At 39.7% G+C, this 21,704-nt stretch overlaps 1 protein-coding gene across 1 annotated transcript; it reads right to left on the reverse strand.

Annotated features, from left to right (window-relative positions):
* Window positions 1-9,950: 9,950 nt before the first annotated feature.
* On the reverse strand, window positions 9,951-20,263 carry sypb (synaptophysin b). Its single transcript, XM_085344015.1, has 6 exons — window positions 20,246-20,263; window positions 18,902-18,967; window positions 11,351-11,475; window positions 10,625-10,823; window positions 10,327-10,518; window positions 9,951-10,232 (listed from the first exon to the last, which is right to left on the reverse strand). The coding sequence occupies exons 1-6, from the start codon at window positions 20,261-20,263 to the stop codon at window positions 9,951-9,953; spliced, it is 882 nt and encodes a 293-aa protein (XP_085200141.1).
* Between the last annotated feature and the right edge of the window lie 1,441 nt (window positions 20,264-21,704).

Raw genomic sequence — 21,704 nt, forward strand, 5'->3', positions numbered from 1 at the left:
TTTTGCCAAAAATAAAACCAAATTTATAAAGAAGAAAGCATCATTGTCCTTGTCTTTAAAATTATAATAGCCAAAGATAACATCCTTATAGTATAGTCGAAGATTAGGGAGAACAAAGTCAGCAATAAACTTGTGGAAATCCTTCCAGAATTTACACGTAAATTTACATGACCAAAACAGATGAGAAACTGTTTCAGGTTGCTCTTGACAGAAAGTACAATTTACATTTATTTCAGCCATAAATTTGGACAAATATTGTTTGGTAGGGTAAAACCTATGAATCAACTTAAAGGAAATCTCTTTAATTTTGTTTGTCAAGAAAAACCTTTGTAAAGTCCAAACTTTTTTCCATTCAATATCTGTTACAAAATTGGCCCAATAAAATATGGCTGATGGAACAGAGACCATTGCATCCTGAAAGAGAGATCTTATTTTGGTATTTATAGACTTATGAGAGGAAAAGCAAACATTGCCAAGAGAAGAATGTAACACATCCGGGGGAGTGACCTGTAGTGGAGCACTGTGGGAGCATCTGTGTAACATGGACAGACCAGATGGGATGGCATCGAACACTATTGAGAATTCTTTAGGCGTTATCGGTACATTGTATCTCCTGAGGAACTCAGAGTAATTATAAAAGAGTCCATCTTCTCTATATAACTGACTAACCAAGATTATTCCATTATTAAACCAGTTATTTTAAAAAAGAGTTTTATTTTTATAAATAATATTGCAGTTATTCCAAATAAAACAGTTTTGTGGAGAGAAATTGTGTTTGTAAATCAGGGCCCATGCCAAAAGAATTTGTTGATGAAAGTGAGAAAGTTTCAGTGGTATTTTTGGAATACTGTAATTGCAGAGCAGTAGGAAGTTAAGGCCGCCTAAATTAGAGAACACATGATGTGAGATAAAGTTCCAGATAGAAGTGGGATTTTTTAAATACTTTTTAATCCAGTTTATTTTAAAGGTGTTGTTAAGAGCACCGAAATCAATAAAATTTTTACCTCCTTTATCATATGAATTTAAAGCTACTGATTTACGCAAGTAGTGAGTTTTATTTTTCCATAAAAAATTATATAATAATTTGTTAATTGACTTACAGGTTGTATTATCAACATGTAGTGACTGGGCAGCATAGGTTAGACGGGAGATACCTTCAGCCTTCGATAGCAGAACTCTACCCTTCAATGACAGGTCTCGCTGTAGCCAATGATTAAAGATTTTTTGGGATTTATCTATAATAGGAATGAAGTTTGTGGAGCATCTGGATTGCTCATTTTTTATTATTTGAATTCCAAGGTATTTTACAGAGCTTCTTACAGGTATTCCATGAATTGAAGTTGCTAAACAACTTTTAACTGGTAAAAGTTCACATTTATGCAGGTTGAGTGAAAGTCCGGAGGCTTTAGAGAATGGCTGTATATTGTTAATGGCCACTGAAACTTGCGAGGCGTCTCTGAGGAAGAGAGCTGTATCGTCTGGCAGCTGACTTATGAGTATTTCTCTGTTAGCAATGACCAGGCCTTTTAAAGAACTGAGTTCAATGTGCGAATTAAGGAGTTGCACAGAAAGAAGGAATAAATATACGGATAGGGGGCAACCCTGCCTCACTCCACGCTTTAGAGAGAATCTTGGGGAAGTACCAGTGGCAAGCTTTATGGAGCTGTTACTATTGGAATACAGTGTCCGAACGGCATTACAGAAGGACTGACCAAACCCAAATTTATTTAAAGCAGTAAAAATAAACTCATGCTCTAAGGAGTTGAACGCCTTGTAGAAATCTAGCAAGCGCCAATTTGTTGGGATCCGTTTTTGAATGCGCGTTCCTCTGCGCCATATGCTTCCGGGTAACAAGAAAGCGACCTCATTCACGTATATTTTTGATTGGCAGAGCTAACTCGAAATTTTGAGAAAAGTAACTCGAAATTTTGAGTTATATTTCTCGAAATTTCGAGTTATGGATACTAGCTGTTTTGTTTTTATTTAGTGGCGGAAACGGGCTTCCGTATGATGCAGATGGTATTATGAGAAATGGGAAAACTTGTTTTGTGGTTAGTGGAAAGTGGAAAGTAGTGATCCATTAGGAAATAAAGGAGCAACAAAAAGGAAGTATTTAAGTTGCACCTGGAGATGATTTTTATTACTGTGCAACATTATCAAAATATATAGTGTGTGGCATAAAGTACAATATTTGCATTCAGAGTATGTTGCACTATTAAAAAGCAACAAAATAGAGTAAAATTAAACACTTCAGTAAAACACTCCACTCCAAGTTACTTCCACCACTACAATACCTGTCCATGTTCTTATCCAGTGGGCAGTGGGAATTTAAGTCATTTGTTGAGGGGTGTCACTGTGGGTCGATCATACTCCCACCCCAAATCGAACTCTTTGGACATTACCTAGATGATTATACGTCCCCTTCTTTCTTTATGAATACACCAGATAAAGAAAAGAAGTGTCGAACTGTTTACTTTCAGTATTAATGTAGGATGTTGTCTCAAATTATGATATGGGGGCAAAAGGGATGAAAATGCTATTTTGGGCATTTCTTTTACTTATCTGAAAAGTTGCAAACAACGTTAGCTCTTAAAGGTAAAGAAAAGTTTTTGTCTGTTGAATTCCAGCACTGCTCACTTTTTCTGTCATCCTGAATATTTTGAAAAGTATACCTAAATTATCTTTAATTTTCAAAGGTAACCATGACATAAAAAGCCCTCAAATGCTTAAAATGCTTGCTAGCTTTCTCACAGAAAGTTTATCTTCTGTACATTTCAGCTGGAATATAAAAATATGCTTTCCAGCACTCACAAACACTGTATAGCCTCTATACTTTCAACACCCTAAAATATTTCACAAGCTAATGATATCTTTGAAGACTGCATAAGGCATGAGTCATTTTAAACGGAAAGGAAGAAGTTTAACATTTTTTTTTTGTTATGACCACAGGCAAGCTGATAAGATCTGTGCGCCAATGCAAGATGCTTTTATCTCTGTGTGTGCAGAGGTTACCGTAAACAAGGGGAGTGTTACTTTGAGTTTTAACGTGTAATTGTATTCCTTTATGCTTTTATCATGTAGTTAAAAAAATGCTGTTTTGTACAAAATTCAAAAGATTACCTGTAGTTTACACTTACATCATCGCCAAACAATAAAAGGAAATAAAAAAAAAAGAACTTAAAGATCAGTTTTCACTTCTGTCATTTGTACACTGCATTTTGTATTATACTCCTGGTATTCAGACTTCAGCCTTTCTAATTTGTGCAAGTTTCCAGGTTAGTATGACTGTGCTTAATGTAGGCCTATTTCAAGAAACATATGCCATCTATAGAGCCATCTACCTGAGCATGATTAGCATTTTAGAAGCCATATGAAACTGTACAGGCGTTAAAATAGATCAAGCTTTCTCTGTTTGTCCATCTTGAAACTTCAGAACATTTTCAGTGGCATGTCACTTTTTATGTTCTCATGTAAATTATATTAACAATTTGAAAGCACACAAACCACATATGAACAGAAAAACACCTTTTAACCTTCAACAGAATAATTTCAATTTTATTTCATTTCGTTTCACATGGATCCCATATAATAAGAATACAGCAGAATTCTGGAGCGTCTCGGTTATTTTGTTTTTTCTCTGACTTATCATTATCATAAATACTAATAGGAATACATCATACACAATAAACACAGCACTATCCAAAGGCTTAGAGAGTATCACAAGACATCATTCACCACTAACAACAGAGTATATTTCATTTCAGCATATTTATAAGAGCTACAGTGAAAGAGAAAGAAAGAGGGAAACAACCGAGGTGGGAGACTAGAGGAGGAGATAAAGCAAGGTGCTTCTACACTGCCTGAATCAAAGAACCCTGAATTTATATATTTATCTATGTATTTGTGTTCACTTTTTTTCAAAAAACAAAACAAAAAAACATCTGGATGAATACGAGGCTGTACAATGGACCAGTATACTGAAGATGAACAATTTATTGTGACGAAGCTGGTGGAAGCAAAACTACCAATCGAGACGCATCTCCTACCATTCGGCAAAGACGATCTAGAATGTCCAGTCGGAGGACTGGCAATCAAAAAGTGTGTTGATATCTGGAAATAAATAATTATTGCAACACTTACTTTGTGCTTTGAGTAGAATATAGCAGAGCTGCTGTTCAGTTTGTGTCGTGTGCAGTAACCTCTACGATGGATTGAACGTACCACGACATTTACTGTGTAGCCTAATGCTTTCCTGCAGCCGTGAGCCTCAGCCTCTGGAATATGTTTAAGGATGCTTTGAGATATAGGAAGTAGGATGCATGCAGTAAACTGGTTCGCCACCAGAAAGAGAAGAGCTTAAGAACGACTGAAGATGCAGACGGATTATATATGAAGACATATTGTTTAAAATGCTTCATAATATTACATGGTTATTCCATGGCATGAGCGAGGTCTTTAAAATTTTATACACTTTATTCTCATTTCTCTACAGTTAATGTTAATGTATGTATGCCACTGATTACAGTGTGATAGAAACACCATTTAAAAAACTATATAACTCTGTCTTACAACTTTCAGGACCACATAAAAGGCGACTGAAAACAGGATGTGGTTCATTGACAAAATGAGTTTGATGCCCTTACATAAAACCAACGAATAAACACACACACGTTGCTAAGGCAGCTGCTCACTGCCACAATTGCCATTTTCTTCTCCCTATGCACTTTTTATTTTAGATGTCAGGATTTAAAATATTCAGAGCGTCACAAGAATTCATCCTCTCTTGACGGTGACATTTGATGGGAAAAATATATTTTAATGGACATAAAGTTGAAGCAACTCACTGTTACCACTGCTGTTCACATCTCACTACGTCTCACTTTCTTAGCTCATTTCATATATATGTGTGTATTTGCTTTCAATATTTACCATCACATCAACCCTAATTCTTAAATCTTGCCTATAATGCTGATCAAATACATTAGAAAAAAAGTCATAATGCGAACATAAAAAAATGCCCAGATTCTGAGATGAGAAAATAAGAAGATGATGTTGGTATTAATAGTTCATGGAAACTTAAGGGCAAAGGCTAAACTATGTGAGCTCCTAAACAGAACCAAAGTAAATGCAATTGAATAACTCTGTGCTCAACATTTGTTGTATAACAACTAATATGGAGTGCACAATTATTCAACTGTGTACATATAATCATATATATCAGTATGTTGATATTTACACAGCACAGACAAATACATTCTCCCAAGTTAAATGTTACTACAATGTGTTTTTTTTTTCTTTTTCCGTAAATGTCTTTTCCATTACAAGATTTCTCATAAATGTTCATCAACGAATGTTTTGGTATTTGTATTCAAGTTTTTCTCGTATAACCAAACAGACAATCCTCTGTTGTCTTCTACAGTAAATACATCACGAGAATAAACATCATGTTACAGCAAAGATCCATTTTCCCTCTTTTTTTTCCTTCCCACCCCGACCCACAGTGATGATCTCCTCCCCCAGCCCCACTGGTGTCTCCCCTCCAGGCCTCCCTCCCTCCGCCTGTCAACTCACAGATACACAAACAGACAAACAGAGGAGTGTGGAAATGAAAGTGGTGGTCGGTGGAGAGCCACACTCCAAAATCACAAGGTCAACCTGGGCAAAGGAGACAAGCAAAGACGAGAGGGAAAGAAAATGTTAAATAAACAGCAAACACATCATTGGATAAATTACACATACATACAACTAACTCAACAAATCATGGCTTTTTAAACGCTTACAATGATACTATTTATTCACAGTAACACCAAGAAATGACAGTATGATGTGATGTATATTTCACTATAGGATAAGGAGCTGGGCAATTACTCAAATTGAAATCATGTTTTTTTGCTTCTATGAATAAATAAACCAAGATCGTCTTTATGAACTCACTGTGCATCTTTCTATTTTGTAGTGATGCTGTGTGGCAGCCTTCCAGTTCAATTCCAGGAGGAGACACAAATCCCTTTGGGGTTGTGTCAAGAAGAGCATCTGGTATATATTGTTAGTGGGATTATAACAAAAAAAAACAATTTGGAACAACAGTAACAGTAACTCAGGCACAAAGTGGTAGGCCACGTAAAATCACAAAGTGGGCTCAATGGCTGCTGAGGCGCATATTGTGAAGAGGTCGCTAACTTTCTGCAGAGCTACAGACCTCCAAACTTCATGTAACCATCAGAACAGTGTATAGAGAGCTTCATGGAATCAGTTTCCCTGGCTGAGCAGCTGCATCCAAGCCTTACATCACCGAGTGCAATGCAAAACATCGGATGTAGCCATGTAAAAAATGCTGCCACTAGACTCTAGAGCAGTGGAGACGTGTTGTCTGCGGTGACTTCTCACGCTTCTCTGTGGGGTAATCAAATGGACGCGTCTGGGTTTGGTGGTTGCCAGGAGAATGCTACTTGTCTGACTGCACAAGTGCACAAAGCAAGGTCCATAAAGACATGGATGATCGGGTTTGGTGTGAAAGAACTTGACTGGCCTGCACAGAGTCCTAATCTCGGCCTCATAAAACACCTTTGGGATGAATTAGAGCAGAGAATGCGAGCCAGGCCTTCTCATTCGACGTAGTGTCTGACATCACAAATGTATTTCTAGAAAAATGATCAAAACTTCCCATAAACACACTCCTAAACCTCGTGGAAAGCTTTCCCAGAAGAATTGAAGCTGTTATAGCTACACAGCGTGGGCCACCATCATAGTAAACCATATGGATTAAGAGTGGGAAGCCACTCAAGTTCATATGTGTGTGAATGCAGTAGCTGTTGTTTTTACGCCTCCACTTTCCTTTACCTTTGCCTCTCTGTAAAAGTCTAAATCCATCCTCTGCAAGGTTGTGGCACTTTTTTCTTTTTACTTCACATGTATCTGTTATTTAATTAATTTTTTTCAGCTGAATTATAATTAATTCAAATAAATTAGGGTAGAACGGTGGCACGGTGGTTAGCACTGTTGCCGCACAGCAAGAAGGTCCTGAGTTCAATTCCATCATTTCTGTGTGGAGGTTGCATGTATTCCCCCATGTTTAATCAATTAACCTATCCCCCACTAACAGTCCAAAGACATGCAGTTAGTGGGGATAGGTTAATTGATTAATCTAAATTGCCTATGGGAATGAATACATGTATGTGAGAGTGAATGTTCGTCTGTGTCTCTATGTGTTAGCCTGGCGACCTGTCCAGGGTGTACCCCGCCTCTCGCCCTATGACAGCTGGGATAGGCTCCAGCACCCCCCGTGGCCCTGAAAAGGATAAGTGGATGCGAATGGATGGATAAAAGAAATCAGCTGGCAGAGTAGTGTCCTGTGTTCTTCCTGTGCTTTTGTGGGTTCCCTCTGGGTACTCTGGCGTCTTAACATACACGAGGAATGCATAGATAGGTGAAAGGTAGTTAAGAAAATGAATGTGTGGTTAAAGGAAATTCACTTTCTGTGCTAAACTGGTGACATGTCCTGTGGACTCTACCTCTAATGTTATGAAGTAGTTAAGAAAATGAATGGATGGATATTGACTTAATGAAAAATATAGTATGATTGATATGAAACAATACTTTGCTCTTTTGATCTAAGTATAGCATTCGGTTTGCAAATCAAAGAGCCAGAAAATCTGTCTAAAATATATTGAGGTTACATCCTTTTTAACTGTGGAGTAACTTTCTCTATTTGCTGAAATTTGATTGGTCAATAGCAAAAGTGACATTCTTGTTTACCTGCTGAACTTGCTGCTCAAATTTAAGCAAATTATTTTGCGATTGTTTGAGTACATTGATGAGTATATTTTTGGGACTTTAAAACATTTTTGACCAAACAGGGAAAACAAATCATTGAAGAAGATGAGCCAAAGTGCAGGTTTTAAATCCAAGAATACAAGGCAATGGCTTCTGAGTACTCTAAACCACGTTTCTAAGTGCTCTGTGTGGCAGACATTTCACATCTTTTAATACTAAGTGCAGTTTTAGCTGTCAGTGTAGTCTACAGCCTTGGAGCAAAAAGCTCTCTCACCATAGTTATAAGACCTCTGGAGGGTAGTGGAACTCAAAGGCCAAAGAGAGCTGGTAAATGTATGTACTGTAGCTGGCTCAAAAGCTCCTTTGCAAGTCAGATGTTTGTACACAATTGGTCCTTATCGAATGACTAGATCTTTCTCCTGCAACCTTCACTACTGAACATTAACAATAATGCTGTTTCAGTAAATGTCGAAAGATACCGACTGAATCTGGCATACTCTTAATTATAAAGCCTTGACCTTCATCCTCCAGATTTTACCTTGGAGTCACAATAGGCCTGATCTCTTTGAAGCCTGTGAGAACATTAGTTGTGGATGTTTTTGTTTTCTCCTTTCAAAATGGAGTTGAGAGGGTAAGAATACTTCTGTTTGTGCTGTAGCTAACTAACTATTTAATTAACAATGAAAGTTCAAACTTTTCTTTTTATCACCTGCTGCATAAGATATCGAGCAGATGACGAAAATACAAAAAAGAGGACATCTTCAAACTTCACCTTTCTCAGGTTATTAGGCTATTACAAGTGGATACATTGTAAACAGATACATATAAACTGACTACAGACTTACTTGTTGTTTCTAGAGTATTTAAAAGTAAAATGGGAGACAGAGCCTTCAACTTTCAGGCCCCTCCTCTGTGGAACCAGCTTTCAGTTTGGATTCGGGAGATGGACACTGTCTCTACTTTTAAGATTAGGCTTAAAACTTTCCTTTGAGCTAAAGCATATAGTTAGGGCTGGATCAGGTGATCCTGAATCCTCCCTTAGTTATGCTGCAATAGGTGTAGCCTGCTGGGGGACTCCCATGATGCATGGAGTATTTCTTCCTTAGTCATTTTTCTCACTCTCTACATGTTTATACACCTTTCTGCATTGAATCATATGTGTTATTAATCTCTGTCTCTCCTCCACAGCATGTCTTTTGTCCTGTCTTACTTCTCTTGGCCCACCCGGTAGTGGCAGATGGCCGCCCCTCCCTGAGCCTGGTTCTGCCAGAGGTTTCTTCCTGTTAAAAGGGAGTTTTTTCTTCCAACTGTCGCCCATGAATTTGCTCATTATTGTAGGGTCTGTTGTTGTGATTTGGTGCTGCGTAAATAAAACTGAATTTAATTAAATTGTTTTATTTTACTTTAGTTATTAATAAGCCAGCATAACTTTTTATTTTAAGTACTTTTATGTTTTCCAAAAAATAAGTGTGATCTATAAAAGATGGATTTATGGATTTATTCACTGTGATGCCACCCATAGATTTGTAGATTCTTGTTTTGAAATCTTGCCTCAAGCAGTTTGACTGCCACCATCTTGCACCCCCCCCCCCCCCCCCCCTCCCAGAGAGACTGAGTACATTGGGCACTCACAGTAAGCCCACACCCTAAAGCACACCCTGATTTACTTTCTGTTTTACTCAAACTATGACAGTCATTTACAAAATAAACATTGTGTTGTAAGACTTGAAAACCATAAATATACCAGGATGTGTGTTTTTCTGAGGTCATAGATGAAGGAAGTGTTGGATCATTCTCTCATAACGTTTGTTTTGTAACCATTAGAGAAAATACAAGTTTAAGGTCGCTCTCTGAAGCAGTTGCATGCTGGATTTCAGAAAATCTTAACATTACTGATGAAATCTAATGCGCTCCAGGAAACTTCTCCATGTCATTTTCATAGTACTTGTCATTTTAGCCAAGAGGCAATGTGAAAAAAGACTCAAAAAGTGGACCATAGAAAGCATTTGTGCATTCAACCCTTTATTTGTGCTTAAAATATAACATCACATTGAATAATGGATATCTATGTCATTCTAACAACACGAGTAGAAAAAAAATGTGAGTAGAAAAACTGGACAGATTTTCTACTCATATTTGCACTCACCATTCTGCAGCTGTAGTGTTTCAGGACAGGCTCACATCTGATTAGAGTAAGAGGTAGGCTGCTGGTCATAGCCCTGGTTATAACCTCCATCCTCATTGTAGCCTCCCTGCTGGCCGTAATCGGGCTGGTAACCTCCCTGGGAGCCGGCATAGGGGTCCTGCTGTCCGTAGCCTTCCTGGGCATAGGAATCTGGGGCGGGCTGCTTCTCCTGTGATGGGACATACGTTCCAGCAAAAGCGGCCTTCCAACCGGTCTCTTTGAAGACAAACCAGAGGTTTCCAATCCACAGGATAAGGTTGATGAAACCAAAAGCCTGTGGAGGAAAAAAGAGACAAACGTTTGTTCTTATCGTTATTCTAGTATCATCTCTTTACATTGTGTCGCTAACAGAAGCATTTTAAGCCTACCACAGAGGTGTTGAGGCCGGAGACCTTGGGGTCATGGATCTCACGGCACTTATTTTCTCGTTCTTCACAGGCTTGGATGAGAGTGATGACCCGCTCTGGATCAGTGGCTGTTTTCACATCTGAGAGGCCTTTAGCCCAAGCACAAGAAGATACCAGCCACATGAAGGCAAATACCGCCGTCACAACAAAATCCTGGAAATCAGCAACACAAGGTTATTGTTTTTTCCTATCATTAATTGAGAAGTATTACATTTAAGACAAGATGTACTTTTTATGTGCTTCAAGGTAACAAACTCACAATCTGGGCCCCTTTATTGTTTTCACGGTACTTCTCTAAGATGAAACAGTATACAGCGAGCGCTGCCATAGAGTAGAGGAAGGAAAAGACACCAATGGTGACGAAGAACTCGGCTGAAGAGGAGTAGTCCCCGACCAGGAACAGACGCTCCTTGTCTCCTCCCTTACAAGTGGGTGCATCAAAGTAAACCTGATGGAGCCTGGGGGCAGGAACACAAAAAAAGGGATAGACACAGATGAGAAGGTGTAAGAGCTGCAAAATTACAGCAGATGATTCTAAAGTTGTAAATCTGAAACATGCTGTAGCTGAATTTTAATTTATTCAAAACTGGGTGAATTGAATTCTCAGAGACTTTTATGCAACCAGAGGAGTCTTCTCCTGCTGGCCATTACACAGAAGGCAGATTTAAGGGACTTCCACATTAGGTTTATTTTTCAAAAGCAGAAACTGCATACTTTTCTTTATGTACAGTTTATTACTGCAACAAGCAGAATTTGTTCAGTTAGCTAGAGCTTCTAAAATAGTAAACTTCTCTGAGCTTCTTTGCTACAGAACAACAAGCATATCTAAAATAAAAATAAGTCTTTCGTGACAAAAATTGCCCCCCCAAAAGGACATATTTATTTATTTATGAATGCTGTTAAACTTAATCTAATGTAGAAGGCTGTCAAACTGTAAGTTCAATTAAATGTTAAAAGTTCAGTTATGTGATGATATAATCCATACCTGAATGGATATTCAAACTCTACTTCTACGCCTAGATCACTTTCCGAGCGGTTGCTGCACTCCACACTCATCTTGAACATGCCAGAGTAACTTCCACATGTCGAGAAAGCGAAGATTGCAAAGATCTGTGGGAGAAGGAGCAGGAATACGCCAAATTACTTGATTTGTATCCAGAAGGTAAGAGTTACACTAAAAAGGAACAAACATTGTTTGAATTCTGGCTTCCCCACAAAGTATAAAATACATATTAGAGGATAAAGTTGGACAACCATGTTTGTTTCTTTGAGAATGTGGACTTCTTTATGTTACATATGAGGAGCAGAATTTTTTGTGTTAGGAGTTTTCTTGTTGTTTATTTGTTTACTTGTTTGCATGATTACAATGAATGAATAAAAATAAATACATGCATGCCTTAATAAAATATGTACTGAATTTAAAACCCCATCCATGTGATCATTGACACATTCTAGACAACCATGACTATGCTTCCCAACCTTTGCAGTTTCAAGCAGACTTATCAAGATCAACCAATCAGAGCGAGGTGCTAATAAATTCCCACAGAGTGCAAATAAATACAGCATTATCAGCAGGTTACAGAGCACTGACTGCACCTGTTGCCCACGGTACATTTAAATTGGTTTTGTACTGTTGTTTATGTGTGTGCATGTGTGATTGTGCATTCGTTTACAGGGTGCCTCATTATTACTGTAGGTGCACTTAGCTCAGTCTTATTTTTCACCTCTTACCTGCAGTCACATAAACAGCACAGACAAATATGAGTGGAGATAAACTTGCAGCCTCTCGCTCTTCACACACACACAAACAGCAGATTAGACAAGTCGGACTATTTTTACCACACCCTCCCTACTCTGCAGACCAGATCCGATTGGATAGAATATCCAGCTATTAATCTGACGGAGGTGCTCCACCATCTGTTACCAAATACTCAGCTTCCAGCTACTGTACAGTCAGTCACAACACATGCATACATACACACACTGGCACACCCCCACACGTGAGTGCATATGCACACACACCAGCTCACGTCACTTCCTCTAGCCTCATAGTATGACCTACGTGCAGAAGGCATAAACACACTAAACTAATTACAGTAATCTTTCAGCTAATGTGAGTACGGAGGCTCGTTTGTTGGATTTGCACAGAGTGAGTGACTAAATTGAGCCCTATTGTTTTAATTTTGTTCTTCCCTGTTCCTTTAGGGCTGTGTTTAAGTTTAAAGTGTCCTCTGCCAAAGCCCAAAGGCTTATTAACAGGTTTTAATAATCGATGCAAATGACTGTAGATGTGAAAGAGGCGGCATTATGTGTGAAAGGAGAGACAAGAGCACTCGTAAGCAACACAGTCATCTCTCTTTCTCTCTCTCTATTAAATTTAAAGCAAAGAAAAAAAAAAACCATTTGCCATCTGCAGTGTAGCTCTGGTGCAAAAATCCAGTTGGAGCTTTGGAAATTGACCAGATCTAACCCAGAATGTTTGAGAGATCTAAATGCACCCTAAAAGTGAGAAAATCTGTCCATCCGTGTTATGTTCTTCATGGGCAAGCAATTAATCCTTAACACTGAGCAAATCACCATTTATATCAATAATAAATAGGGGTGTTATATTTGTTTAAACTCCAAACCAACAGCATAACAGAATCAAATGCTGAAGTAACTGTGCAATTAATCAATATCTACAACCTGGGCAGTAACTGCAGTGTAAGCACAATCCTTAACACAGCCTGCAGTGTTATGCTATAAATGTGTACCACCCATGCTGTTACTATTAACTGTACATTATTTTCAAAACAATTAGAGGTTAAAATTTCTTGAGTGAGCTCAGTATGGAGACTATTTGGTGCCTCAGCTGTGTGTTGTTCTTACAGATCAAATGAAAACACACCTTTAAACATAAAATATGTAACGAGCCCGATTTTGATGTGGTGCAACATGATGATGTAGCTAAATATTAATACAGTATATTAACATATGCAAGAATTCATAGTTTGTTTGTTTTTTACAGAGTCCTTAAAAACAACAAAGCATAGCAGATTATTAAAGTCAGGAAGGTGCTCATACAGTACTCATGATAAGAGTCTTAGGTGCTTTTTATTTCTTTCTTGGCAACAGAGCAGAGACTAATATTTATTTAGGTAACAGCTTGATATTGATAGCACAATGAGATGTTTCCAGGTGGATCCTGAAAAATACTTTTTGAAGTATCAGCAATGGGTAATACCACTTTTTAAATGCTCTGCTTCCATACAGTCAGCATAAAGTGTTATGTGTTAGTTGATGCCTTAAATTCGCCTGTTGCTAATGTTGCTTTGATCACCAAGATCTTTCAAAACAGCCAGTGCAGACGTGCTGTCGGACAGTTTTTATGTAAATTTTGGCATGCCTGTTATCAGATCATCACTGGTTTTGCACGGACTGGATTTGAGAGTACGCTGATCAAAAGTGAATTGCTGGGTTATGGGCCTAATGTTTGAAACCCCTGTTGTAGTGCTATATGCTATATGTTTCTCACATGATGGCGAACAACTTATGAATTTTGATCTGATAACAGATCTTGATGATCAAAGCATCGTTACACACACAGGTGAAGGTAAGGCCAGAAAATCGCCTATGAGACAGCTAACAGTTGGGAGTGAAAAATACATATTCTCCAACTGGTTGGCGAGTGGTTCCCACAAATTGCTAGCAGTTGCTAGCTGAAATAAGTTATAAAGAGGTTTAATGGTGCTCCACCAGTTACTTGATCCTTAGCAGATTGCCACTGTTGCGTGTAGTGTGCAAAGGTTGTGCCTCATTACCGCAGCCAGCCTGCTGACCCTTCAAAAAGTCTACCTTAGTTTGAAGCCAAATGTTATCCATTTCTGGTTTATGTTGCCCTTCTAACAGTTTCACTACTGCTTGAAGAGTAGCTGGTGAGTGTTTGCAGACAAGTTGGTTAACTCCATGCAAACCCAGGCGACCACTGTAATCTGCAAGCAACCAAAGGAACTGCATAAATTACCATCAACCTCTTATTAAGTGTTAGTTGATGCCTTACGTTCTCCTGTGTATGTAGTGATGCTTACATAGATATACATACACAGGTGGAGGAATACACATTTTTAACAGGGGTGTCACTGACTGGTCTATAGGCCTGTGTGGCTGGGCTTTAGTAATCGATTTCACAGACATTGATGTTAACCAAACCACTCAGCAACTGGTTGGGGATTACACATTATTCTCTTACATTCTGTGGTTGCCAGATCATCACTGTCTCTAGGCCTATGACTATGGCCTTTTTCACGTGATCCTTCACTGTCCAGCCTATGTCACATGGTTAGTCTATTATGATTTTATTAAAGTTTAAAGTTAGGGATGTGGCTGCTTTGAGATACCTGGGCCTGTACTTGTCTGCCTCAGCTCGGTTAATTCCAGTTATTGAACTGGAGCTGCTGTTTATGCCTTATGGACACACATTAAACACTTCCATATAACTGGTCTTCTTTCCACAATGACAGGAGTCGTCCCCTGCTGGCCATTAGAAATAATGCAGATTGCATTCCCATCAATATATATAAAGCAAAGTACCAGCACTGAAGGAAAAGTCAGGGGATAGTCAGTTTCTTGTCTCCCAGGACTGTAAACTTTTTGTGGAAACATTCCTGTGATAATTTTAGAGCTTGGATAAAAATCTGTGGTCAGCAAATAGAATCTAAATGGAAGGCGCCTTTGGACAATTAAGCACTGCACTTTTATGGTGATAAATGAGTAGAGGGAGGCGTTGTGGAGAGGAAGGAGCGGGACAGCCAGACTGAGTAAAGAGATGGTGGCACACTGAGTGCTAGGTGCCATGGTAACACTGCTGGCAGCATCACACAGCGAGGAGGCAGAGGCTGGTTTCTACCCCTCCTGGTATGCTGAATGGTTGTCAGCAGAAGATATACAATTCTTCACACTCAGACACAAATGATCTGCTGTTCTCACACTCCCTGTCTGACTTAGTTTGCCTCCATCTCCGAAATTATTGATCCAGACATGGATAGAAGTAGCAATTGTAAATAACAGAGCATGTAGATGTTGTAGTTTTGGGACTATCCTAGTTCTAACGAAAGCAAAGGCATCTTTAACGTGTCAAAACTTGTCATTTAGTATGCAATCTATAAACTGACCCATATATGTGTAGAAAAAATACACACCAAAAGCAAAATAAACACAAGCTGTCTAAGCCTCCACCAGAGGCCCTGGAGTAATAACCACCAAGAGTGTCTGCACAGCAACCCCCCCCCCCCCCGCCCCGAGCTACAACAAAATCAACAGCCTTTATTACACATTAGAGACCATGCCAAAGTGAAAAAGGCTGTTACTTCATGTTCTCACAGCCTTTATAAGCCTGCTGAGAATGAGTCAGAGCAGAAATCTGAATACAGATTAAATTCAACATCGCAGTGGCTTCATGTAGCAGCTGAGAACAGTTCCTGGGGTTCAGCTCTACATCAGCTGTATTCTGGAACTCAATGTCTTCTAACATCCATCAAATCTAGGCTGTGTCAGCACTATTCCCCAGAGACAGGGAGAGAGAGAGGATGGGGTGAGGTGGGCAAATCCACATTAGTCACACATACAGTATGCTGTTTTAATGTCACTCATGCAACAAGAATAGTGCTCACTTGCTTCTGCATGACCACAAATCCTCAACCCATATACAGGACTGTCCATTTCTAACTACTCTCATCTCTCCAGTTCAAAAATGGGAATACTGATATGTACACAGCTGGTAAACTGCTGCTATTTCATTGATGCATGAACTGTGCTCTATAAAAGCACAAAAAAATGTTTCGTTCGGCTATACAAATATACATCTTCCTGATTTCTGTTTCCAGCAAAACCTCCACTAGAATCTGGAAAAATACTTCTCATGGGTGGATCCTCTATCCCCTCTCCTAAAAAACACGGTGTTACTGGTTAGGCATGCCCATATTAATCCACAAAGAGGAGTAGATCCAGGAGCTCCTCCTCTAGCCCTGACGCTGAGGCACGCAGGCCCACTGACAGATTATTCATGGGCCTTGGCCTCCTGAGCGGGCTACTGATTGGTGGTTGGCTCGCACTGACCCAGGGAGGCAGTGATGAGGTGCTGGCACACTCACACAGCTCCAGGGAAGGACTTCAGAGTCATGCAGCACACTCACGGCTCTGACTATTCTCGAGCATATCTGCAGAGCCCATTACAATGTGGAACTCTTTCAGCACTGCTCTGGCACACGCGTTCTCATCTGGGTTGTTTTAGCTGTGCTCTCAGGCTGAGGAGCAGAGGACAGGCCAGGGATTACTGCACCCATCCAAGGAGGGGCACGCCCTGCACCCTCCCAAAAATGCATTCTGACATTTCATTATGTAGGAGGAATTGAAACATTAGAGCTACATAACCTTTGGGTCATTTGTGAGCTAAGTCCTATTTTTAGATGTGCTGTTGTGATATTTTTAATCATTAAATGTTCCCTAACATTAATTTATTGATTTTCTTCCTTTGCATTTTTTGTTGTTGTTGCAGGAATTGGTGTGGTAAGGATAATGGAAAGTGGTGTGTGTGTGTGTGTGTGTGTGTGTGTGTGTGTGTGTGTGTGTGTGTGTGTGTGTGTGTGTGTGTGTGAGAGAGAGAGAGAGAGAGAGAGAGAGAGAGAGTGTGTGCAATGCAATCTTCCACTTCTAATCAGTATATTGCAACATAATTCAGTGAATTGTGGCTAACAGTAGCAAGATTTACTCCTTAAGGCAGGTAGTTACTGCCCTAAGTGATGATGAAAACAGCTCGACCTACAGAGATACATCAACTTAATAAAAATAATTAAAAACCATCAGTTACTACATTATAACTGTGGCAATAAATAATATTACTTGGTCATTTCAGCTGTAAAAGTGGCATCTGCAATCACTGCTAACTGATTGGTCAAGTTATTGACCAAAACAAAACAAACCCTAAATGAAACAAATATACAAGTGAAGTAAGTTTTCAGTTCAGGATATTCATAAATGCAATGATGAATAGGTGCTATGACTATCAGCAACCCAAGGTTTAATTATTGCTTCTAGATACCTTAATATATGTCAAAAGGAAAAGCATGCTTTTTTAAATGACTATAGTAATTATTGTATTATTATTATATTACAAACATGTCAATCTGATTATTATTGCAGAGAATATTTTAGTCACTTTCGAGATCGCAGTCTGCTACAATTATGACAGCAAACCAGATGCGGCCACGGTCAGTTAGTAGCATAACCATAAGTAGTGCCTCTGTTTCCGTCACTGAAATGCCCCCCAGCTGTGGACACAAAGGAAAACAGAAAGAAAGCGAAAAATGCAATGTAGCTGCACCACTCTCCACCCTGCAGCCTCTTCACTATGCTGCTGATGATGATGGAGGACAAACACTGTGAAAAACAACACATAACGAGAGAATGTCTGTGACTGTGTGAGCTAAAAACATTTCCAGTTAAGAGGGAAACTGTTGCCATGATGCAACATTTTCTGCCTAAAAGCTGACTTGAAGGGTTGAGCACCTGATGGAACTACAAAGAAAATCTAAAAAGATGTCTGGCTATTTGTGAGTACAACACAGCGTGTGAGGTGTCCCATATTCCACCAGCATAAACAAATAAAGGCAAATCCTTGCAATCCTCGGGTTTTCTCCCTGCATCGATGAATTAATGAATGAGTAGCTTGGTTGGAACAGGCTGCACATAAAAAATGGGTACTAAATTGCACTAGCATGAGGGCACATCCTCTGAGATGGATTTAACAAATTGTCATTATATTCCTCAGTGAACTGACACAGTGTTACTACAGAGTGATGTAATACAGCCTGCTGGTATCTCCCACTCAGGGCTGCTGGGGCAAGTATTACCATAACCATAAAGAAACATGAGACTCCACAGTTTCAATTTGGAGTCTCAATGCATTACTTAATCATGTGCAATTCAGTAATTAAGAGGCCTTAGGATAAGTTTTAGGAGAAATCATTTAAAAAAAAGTCAGACCTCCATGTAGGCCTTGGTTTTGTTGCAGTCTTCCACTCCTAATCAGTATATTGCCAAACAATTCACTGAATTATGGCTAACAGTAGCAAGAGGTACTCAGTAATGCAGATAGTTAATGCCTAAATGACCATGAAAACAGTTCAACTTACAGAGATGTATCAATTGAACTCCTTTTGGTGATTTCAGTCATTAAAGTGGCTTGGTTCATGTTTCAGGAACAATAATAAAAGAAAATACAATTAAAAAAACGTCTGACCTCTGAGTCTTTTCCCCAAGACTCGACATGCATAGCCATCATAATGTACCATGCAGCTTTATGGCCTCTGTGTGACAGAAGGTCACAAATATGGCATCAAGGGACATGCAGGCATTATGTATCACACAAAACCATAGAAAAGCTTCAGGATTTCTTCTTTTGTAATATGATTTTATTACAATTTGTATTAAAACATTCCCTCGTTGGTGCTGTATATCATGATCACTGCCACCAATAAATGTGTAACAACAGAAAACTTACCCATTGTAGAGCTTTTATAAATCCCAGAGGTTGTTTGATTATCGTGAACTGCCCTTGGGCCACCAGCTGTCAAGACAAAAACAGCAGAAAGAAGCACTTAATTTTAAAAACATCACGTTTTGGACTTTACTCTAGTTTTATGAACTCTGTGCCTCTCAGTCGAGCAGGCACGATGAGGCTGATTAAAAACACAAACCTCATTACTTCAGTCTCATTGCCCACAAGCCTGGCCTGCTCCTGGCACCTGCAGGTGTTTGTTATACTACGGCAACAATCTGGCAGTGAATACAGTGAGTCACCTGCCAGAGCTCACATCTTTGTGGACTTATGAGGTGATGTAGTGTAGTAATTTGTAGTATAGACTTCAAAGGCTGTGGTGTATCTGTATGTGTAAGAATGAGGCACAGAGCTGCTCCTGCAGCTTTACAATTACACAAAGCTGATTAGCGGTCTGCCGCTCGGCTCCCGTGCTGCACACTCCTCAGCAATTCTTTGACTTATTTATGAGGAAATCCCGTTTTTTAATTGACGATCGAGGCAAAAGAGGGGCTGGCGTGCAGGTGAATGCGACAAAGCAAAGAAGGCGGTGTGTCCCCGTGTGCATCAATAAATGGCCGCACCGGAATAAGCAGCAGTGATGATTTTCTCACAGGCTGCGGGGCCACTTTTATCCTCATTGTTTCTGCACAAAGCCAAACATCCATATTAAGCAGATGACGCAGGTACTGACAAAATTCCTGCTCAGAGGAGCCTGACAGCCTGATATCCGCTCGTCTCCCCGGGAAGACTTGATGGCTTTGACACAAACCATTCAGCAGTCTGAGAGATGAGCTGTTCGGGACCAGCGAAAGAGAGATGCAGGAGCCTGTGCTCCTCTTTGGCCTACTGCGGTTATACGAATACAGCGAGGGCCTTGGAAATTAATCAGGTTGTCGTTTGTTATCGTGGCAACAGCGGGCTAATTGAGACGTGGGCAAACTAAATCAATTAGGTGAATCCCCTGAGATAATAGGTATCATCGTCTCCTTCCGTAGCTAAATGTCATTGCTGCAGAAATCTCTGGAAACTCAGCGGGCCACTTTAAAACACACACTGCAGCATCAGCTGTGGAGAAATCTCTCATTGGATTGGACCCTTTCGTGTCCCTATAAAACTGCATTTTAAAGATTAATTCCCAAATTCACATTTCGAGTCCAAGGACTCCAAAACGCATTCGATGTCTACATTTAGAATAAAATATCGCCATTAAAACGGGCGACAAAATGAAACGAGTATTAATAAATGAAACAATCGTTACCACACGAAACAATAATGAAATAGATGATTTCCCCATCAAAGCCTTACCTGGTTTACAACATCCATCTTGGCCGCTTACTCGCTGATAAGAGGATCAGAGGGGCGGGGGGAGGGAGGCGTCTCATCCGGAACAGCCCAGGGGAGGAAGACGCCCAGAAGGAAGAGCTGGAATGCGTCACGAGCTGGACGAGCGTCATGACGTCAAAATAATTACGAGGATGTGGAGTAGCCACGAGCCGGGCACTCTATCCAATCGCGTCGTTGCTTTTATTCCGAGGGAGCAGAAACTACCCCGGGGGTGATGATGGAGAGAGGAGCGCATGGAGACTGTTCACGCTTTAGTGGAAGGAGTGGTTTAGAGGAGAACATCAAAAGGTCAATGAAGGTTTGTGAACAGATGCTAGTCATTAACAGTCAGCACGATCACCTGACATTATCAAAACAGCTGTTTGCTTGTTTTTTAATGTATATTTTCCCTTTAGAAGTCCCCGTAGCCAAAACCTGCGAGGGAAGTTGGGGAAAGTTCACCGAGAGTTCTGGAAGATGAGGATGGAATCATAAATAGAGTGCTAGTGAGGCCAGGTGGGTTTGGCTCCTTGTTTTCACCAGAAATGTCTCTGAGCATTTTATTGCCAAACATCGGGAGCTGCAACTGTAGTTGCTGCTCCTGTATAATGATAATGACCTATCGTCGTTATGCAAAGTAACTGTGAAATAACCGAAATGAGATGCAAAATATTAAGATCAATATGACATCCAAAAAAGCCTTTAATCACAAAAGCAGACAAACAGTGCCTTCACAAAGTCACTGCAATTTTTGTGAAAAAAAGCAAACGTTTCCCTGTTGTCTAAAACTATGCATTAAAATGCACACTGAAAAAGTAAACGTTAGGACATGTAGAGGGTTGGCGTGACAGAAGAAGAGGCTCGAGACAGGATGAGATGGAGATGAATGATCCGATTTGCGACCCCTAAAGGGAACAGATAGAGAAAGAGAAAGCTCAAAAGCAAAAGTCTGTAGGTGCTTATAATTCACACTTGTTTAAAAATATTTTTGGTCACATTCACATCAAACGGTGAAGTAAACAGCACACGGAAAATCCATTTTCACATCTTTATGTTTGAATGACTAGATGGGAAGAGGAAGTGTATGAAAGTGCTGCAAATGCAAATTCAAACCCCTTCTTTTTATTAAAAAAATGTGATGTACTGCTGGCATGTCCAAGTTGTACTTACTTCCCACCATGTGACACCTGGGGTAGATTAAAGAGGGCCTTATTCTCTGACATATATAGTATAATACTATAACTGTGGATGCTATAACTGTGGATGCTCATATTAAAAATGTTAAGCATAGAAACGAGTAATCCCTGCTACATATCCTCCTTAGACAGCTTTCTTCTTTGTATGGTGTTAATGAGAGGAGATGTCATTAATCCAGTCATCTGGCCACCTGCTATTAAAATCTAGTAATAGGGAGGGGCGTCCAATCAGAAGAAATGTTTCA

This window comes from Diplotaxodon limnothrissa, linkage group LG20, assembly GCF_057381915.1.
Source record: "Diplotaxodon limnothrissa isolate DT_005_m linkage group LG20, D_limnothrissa_male_GT1.1, whole genome shotgun sequence".
NCBI classification, from domain to species: domain Eukaryota; kingdom Metazoa; phylum Chordata; class Actinopteri; order Cichliformes; family Cichlidae; genus Diplotaxodon; species Diplotaxodon limnothrissa.